We start from the raw sequence: 6,364 nt of genomic DNA on the forward strand, positions 1-6,364 counted from the left end.
GCAAACACACAGCACTTCGTGGCTAGGAAACAAAGTCGTGAACTGGAACAGGTTTCTGACCCCATTTTTGCCTCAAGGGTGGGTCCCTTCCACTCTGACAATCTTGATCTCCTTATCCAATCCTACTTCCTGCTCAAACCCAGCCCAATGCCCTGCCTAGTGTGATCACATCATTCTCCTTTCTCACCTTCCTCTTGACCCCCAGCGTATTCCTTCCCAGACTCAGTATTGTTTTGTTACTTGCTCATAGTTGGTTGAAAAACAGGTCAATTTCCCGACTCCTCCCCAACCTATATGAAGCTATAAAGGCCCCTGCAGCTTATCCATGATAAAGAAAGAGGCAACAACATCGGGTGAAGAAAGCTTAAGTAGCCCAGGGATCTCATCTCCCACCATTCAAGCTCAAGATTCTTTCCAAGAACATATACTTAGGAGACCTAAGCTCTTGGAAGCTCCAGGCTTTATCTCTTCACCTTGAACTCTCCTTTCTCAAGATACTGTTCTTTGTCTTCTAGGTCTTGGCCACATCTGGGATCCAAGCACCTTGTTTACCAGCCACGAAGAGGAAGATCAAGATGCAGAAAAGAAACATTTGCCTTAAGTATTGCTTACTGTTGCATCTCCTACTATTACAACATGGTGAGTGCTTTTCTTTAAAGGTGGGTGGTCTGTGAACTTCTGAGAGATCGTGGGAGATGATGATCACCACTAGGAACAGCTCTGGTTTTCCTCCATAGACTGAGGGTCATTTCACTCCGATCACTTCAGTCTAATAAGGTATCACCCAGGAGGCAGTCAAGCACAGTGCTTAGAACTGTGACCTTGGTGTCCAGTTGTCAATATTTGAATCATGGCTCCGTTACCTACGCACTTTAGGTTAGTTAGCTGCTCTGTGCCTCAGTTTATGCATCTATAAAATGGCAATAATCCATGAGATATGGCTAGAGGGCTAAATATTAGTAACAAGAAGAATTGACTTATTTAAAAATATCCCTCTTCTATATTCTATAGACTTAAGTTTTCTCCTGTCCTTAACCCTGATTCCCGAATCAGCCTAAGTCAGCCTCAGACCAAGGAGAAAAGGATTTAAGAGTCGAAACTAACCCCTACTCTGTTCCACACTTCTGACACTCTATTAAACACTCCTTGGGCCATCTTCTATTGTGTAACTAGAAAGCATGGCTTCTTAGCGAATCCTTTAATTTTTATTTTGGCTGTGCCACATGGCTTGCAGGATCTCAGTTCCCCAAACAGGGAATGAACCTGAGCCATTTGGCAGTCAAAGTGCCGAATCCTAACCACTAGACACTAGGGAACTCCCTGAGAATTCATCATTTTGAATCAAAATGAGCCCTCATAGAATTTTGACGCACCTATTCTGTTCTTCAAAACTTCTCAGATCCAATCCATTTCCTCTTTTACATATCATCCCCACTCTTGTTTATCTCCGTTTCTTTTTTAAAATTATACCTTATGTATGTATATGTTTTTGGCTGTGCTGGGTCTTCCTTGCTGTGAGCAGGCTTTCTCTAGTTACATCAAGGGAGGGCTAACTCTCTAGTTGCTGTGCTCAGGATTCTCACTGTGGCAGCTTCTCTTGTTGCGGCTTGAGGGCTCTGGAGTACACAGGCTTCAGTAGTTGCGGTACATGGGCTTAGTTGTGGGAAGTGGGCTTAGTTGCCCTGTGGCACCTGGAATCTTTCCACATCAGGGATCGAACCTGTGCCCCTGCATTGGCAGGCACACTCTCAACCGCTGGACCACAAGGAAGTCCTCATCTCAGTTTCTTATTTAGTTTTACTCATGATTCTGATCTTAACTCCAATTTGTACTCCATTGCAGACTTCAGCGGGGAGTGGGGCTTTCCCCAAATACAGCTAAGTTCTAATCATATATTATATAGCTCAGTACGTAAAGCATCTACCTGCAATGCAGGAGACCTGGGTTCAATTCCTGGGTTGGGAAGTTCCCCTGGAGAAGGAAATGGCAACCCACTCCAGTATGCTTGCTGGAGAATCCCATGGACAGAGGAGCCTGGCAGGCTACCGTTCATGGGATCCCAAGAGTCAGACACAACTTGGAGCTTTCTTTCTTTCTTTCTAATCCTATGTTAGTTCAAATAAGCCTGAGGGGAAAATACACCTGTGTGGGGTGAGGTGATAGGCACTCAGGTCCAAGTTAGTAGTAAAATGAACCAGAAATGAGATAAATTTCATGTGGGGAGCCTGAGTGTCTTTGTCCTTCAGGGTAGTAAGAGGCAAAAACAGGCACAAATTTAACTCCACCTGAGCCTTCAGGAAGGTGGAAATGCTTCCCTGTACCTGTAGATTTTGATTTGCAGACCTTAATCCTGGGAGATCATTTATATTTCAGCTACATATAACTTGTTCTTTTCCGATCTTTGCCTTGTGCTCAGGAGCTCCTGGAACTTAAATACATAAAAAATCACCCAGATACCTAGTCTCATCTCAGATTCTGATTCATTTAGTCTGGAGTGGTTTGCCTAGAAATCTTTATTTTTAACAAGCTTCCCAGATAATTCTGATATAGATGTTTTCTGAATAACACTCAGAAATATTTTTCAAGAAAGAAGCTATACCAATTTAAAAATGAATTAGCCAATATATACATTCCACCTGAGTTCTACAATTCCTTTATAATACTTTTTATCTGTGTTAAATATTGTACAGCAGTTGATGGAATAAGCTCATTCTCAGTGAAATTAGGTCATGTAACCCTGGTTTTAGAGGTGGATGTGGGGGATGACTTAGCTTGGTGGTTAAAAATGCAGATTCAATAGCCTCGGTTCAAATTCCTGTTCTACTGCTTACTAGCTGTATAAACTTGGGCAAGTGTCAACATTTCTAAGCCTCAGTTTTTTCATCTTAGCTGTTGATAATAATAATATCTATTTCATTGGGCTGTAGTGAAACATTAAATAGAATTATCCAGGTAATGAATTTAACCAGGCATTGAGCAGAAAGTATATATGCTCAATATATGTCATCATTTATAATTATCATTAGGCGGAACCTCCAGTAATACTAGCACAGCTGTCAACAGTGAGTCCAGACCAACTTCCAGTGAACCCGATACAGCCACCACTGGATCCACTGCAACCTCCAGTGAGACTAGTATAGCCTCGAACACTGCATCCAGCATGACCCATGGTAGTCCTAGCACAGCCACTAATGCTGGATCCCAAGGGTCCTCCAGTGGATCCAGCACCACCTCCAGTATTGAATCCAGTGTGACCTCTGAAGAGTCCAGCACAACCTCTGATACTGGATCCAGTGTGACCTCTGAAGAGTCCAGCACAACCTCTGATACTGGATCCAGTGTGACCTCTGGAGAGTCCAGCACAACCTCTGACACTGGATCCAGTATGACCTCTGTAGAGTCCAGCACAACCTCTGACACTGGATCCAGTGTGACCTCTGTAGAGTCCAGCACAACCTCTGACACTGGATCCAGCGTGACCTCTGGAGGGGCCAGCACAGCCTCTGACACTGGATCCAGTATGACTTCTGGAGGGGCCAGCACAACCTCCAGTACTGGATCCAGTGGAACCTCTGGAGGGGCCAGCACAACCTCCAGTACTGGATCCAGTGGGACCTCTGGAGGGTCCAACACAACCTCTGATACTGGATCCAGTGGGACCTCTGGAAGGGCCAGCACAACCTCCAGTACTGGATCCACTGGGACCTCTGGAGGGACCAGCACAACCTCTGATTCTGGATCCAGTGGGACCTCTGGAAGGGCCAGCACAACCTCCAGTACTGGATCCACTGGGACCTCTGGAGGGACCAGCACAACCTCTGATTCTGGATCCAGTGGGACCTCTGGAGGGTCCAGCACAACTTCTGATACTAGGTCCAGCACAGCCTCCAGTGGGACCAGCACGGCCTCCAAAACTGGATCCAGTGCAACCACAGGAGGCTCTGATACATCTTTTCCAACTGGAACACACACAACTTCTAACAAAAGTAGCACAAGTGCTGGAACTCCAGTGGAGGATGTGAAGCCCAGTGGGTCCCTGAAGCCATGGGAAATCTTCCTCATCACTCTGGTCTCAGTTGTAGTGGTCGTGGGATTCTTTGTTGGGCTCTTCTTCTGCGTGGTGAGTGCCTAATACGTAGGAAAGTGCCCGTGGGGAAGGAGCGGCAGGAACAGAAGGAAATGAAGTGTGAATAGTAGGACCATCAAGTTAGGGGTGAGTAGGGAGGAAAGAAAGATCAGGAGAAAGGTTCTAAAGAGAAATAGCAAGTTAGAAACAGAGGAACCAATCAGTGTGCAGAGGAAACTATTGACTTGTGGGGAAAGGAGGGCAAAAGAAGAAATAAAGACTGTAAAGACTGGTGAAAGAACTACCATGTGAGGGAGATGGTTTAAAGGGGGAGAAGATTCCAGCAAGAGTCCCTGGTGAAGGCTTGCTGGGGGTAGGGGACCCAATTCTGAAAGGATTCTGCCTTCTTTTTCTAGAGAAACTCCCTGTCCCTGAGAAATGTCCTTGACACAGCTGTCTACCGCCCCCATGGCCCCAACCTCGGCCGGGGCCCTGGAGGGAATCACGGAGCCCATCACAGGCCTGGGCGGAGTCCTGCCAGGTCCTGGAACAGACCCATATCCTCAGTAACCATGGAGATGAGAGAAAGTCACAGTGGGTTCTGAGCGGCTGCTGAAGCCACGGAGCCACATTCCTCAGAGAGAAAGCCAGCCTGGGGGACCCGAGATCTGAGTGTTCTTTCATTCATCCCCAGGAGCCCCCTCTCAGCTTCATTTGGGTCTCTGCAGGCTTGAGGAAGACACTTTCTCTTTCTCTCTTGCTTTTACCAGATGTTGGGAAGAGACTCTGTTGGTCTTTAAGCTATGAAATAAACACATGAAATTAAATCACAGAGAGAACTTGTGTGTGCACATGAGTGGGTATCTGCCGCGCTGAGTTGAATCTCCCGGTTGTATGAGAGAACCCCATGCCGGAATCCACTTGGCATTCAGAATCTTCATGGTAAAATTTGGACACCTCATTCATATCTGTCCCCTTTTTCTAATCCTTTTTGCCCCAAGCAGGAACCCTATGTCCACAAGACTCTCCCAGACTGACAAAACTGAATTGGGAGGGATGAGAAAGGAGGGCAGCTGCCAGGATCCTACAGGCTCATGGGATTAGGCCTGCGGATTATAGAGACTGCATTATAGCACATGCAGAACCCAGAGCATGGCAGGTAGTGGTTTCCTGTGGGCAGGGCAGCGTCACTCAAAGTCGCAGTATCCAGGCCATTTACATTTGTTCCTGACTTGGGTTACTTGTCAGAGTAAAGGTGCTAGTTGATACTTTCACTCTGAAAGTGCTGCCTTTGGAAGCAGAGAGAAAGTGCTTCCTGTTTTTATTGAGGGAAAGACTTCCTGACTTTACCAAGAGGCTCATGGCAGGAACACCTGGGGTAAAGCCGAGATTCTCATGAATTCCCCTTCCACAGGGCTGCACATACCCCTTTCAAGGTCTAGGATAGAAGGCTACCTGATCCTACAGGTCTTGGAAGACAGAGAAGAGCTGTGTTGAAAAAGGCTAGTGGCTCTGAATCCATGAGGCAGTGACAGGGCTTCCACCTGGGACAGAGCCCTCAGGAAAGAACTAGCAGGTTGTTGGTGGGTTCACCCCAACTCACAGCAGTGGGAACTGCTCTGCCTTCCACCTCTCACTGGGTTTCTCAAGTGTCAGCACACCAGACAGTTGATCCCAGTCAATGAGGCCACGATGAGCCATATGCAGGCCCACCACCACCACCACCATCCTCTTACCTAAAGGGACCCAGCAACCAGAAGGAGAAGCTGAGTTGAACCCCCTAGAAAGTTGCCTCCCACTGGTGTGAGCTGTGGAAAATATAATGTGAAAAATGTGAAAAATAAATGAGATTGGGGAATTATTTAAAGGTAGTCCATTTAAATAATTAAAAATTGCAAAACATGCATTTTCACATTTAAATTGTAATACACAAATTTAAGGAAGTTGGCTGAGAATAAAATTAATTATCTGGAAGATCAAGTGGGAAAAGTAGCTCAATTAGACACAACAAATCAGAGATGAAAATCACCCAGAAAATAGAAGACGCTTAGAGGATTGATTCAGGACTAACACATGAGTGAAAGTGAAAGTGAAGTCGCTCAGTTGTGTCCAGCTCTTTGCGACCCTGTGGACTGTAGCTCACCAGGCTCCTCCGTCCATGGGATTCTCCAGTCAAGAATACTGGAGTGGGTTGCCATTTAGTGTAAAGTTAAAAACAGAGAAAAAAGGAAGAGATAGACAAGAGGGAGTAAAAGAACAAGAGGGAAGAAAGAATTTAGTCTGCAATTCCGAAAGGGC

General features: G+C 46.1%; 1 protein-coding gene across 1 annotated transcript; it reads left to right on the forward strand.

Annotated features, from left to right (window-relative positions):
- Window positions 1-244: 244 nt before the first annotated feature.
- On the forward strand, window positions 245-4,895 carry MUC21 (mucin 21, cell surface associated). The gene is made up of 3 exons (XM_006052309.4): window positions 245-639; window positions 3,027-4,120; window positions 4,483-4,895. The coding sequence occupies exons 1-3, from the start codon at window positions 576-578 to the stop codon at window positions 4,669-4,671; spliced, it is 1,347 nt and encodes a 448-aa protein (XP_006052371.4). The 5' UTR covers window positions 245-575; the 3' UTR covers window positions 4,672-4,895.
- Window positions 4,896-6,364: the final 1,469 nt, after the last annotated feature.

Source organism: Bubalus bubalis, chromosome 2 (genome assembly GCF_019923935.1).
Source record: "Bubalus bubalis isolate 160015118507 breed Murrah chromosome 2, NDDB_SH_1, whole genome shotgun sequence".
Lineage (NCBI taxonomy): Eukaryota > Metazoa > Chordata > Mammalia > Artiodactyla > Bovidae > Bubalus > Bubalus bubalis.

What these genes read in the sequence shown, in the direction of transcription:
- MUC21 (XM_006052309.4), top strand. Translation starts at nt 576, where the DNA reads ATGCAGAAAAGAAACATTTGCCTTAAGTATTGCTTACTGTTGCATCTC. An exon ending in TCTCCTACTATTACAACATG is followed by an intron (nt 640 to 3,026) that starts GTGAGTGCTTTT and finishes AATTATCATTAG; the next exon opens with GCGGAACCTCCAGTAATACT. An exon ending in TTGGGCTCTTCTTCTGCGTG is followed by an intron (nt 4,121 to 4,482) that starts GTGAGTGCCTAA and finishes TTCTTTTTCTAG; the next exon opens with AGAAACTCCCTGTCCCTGAG.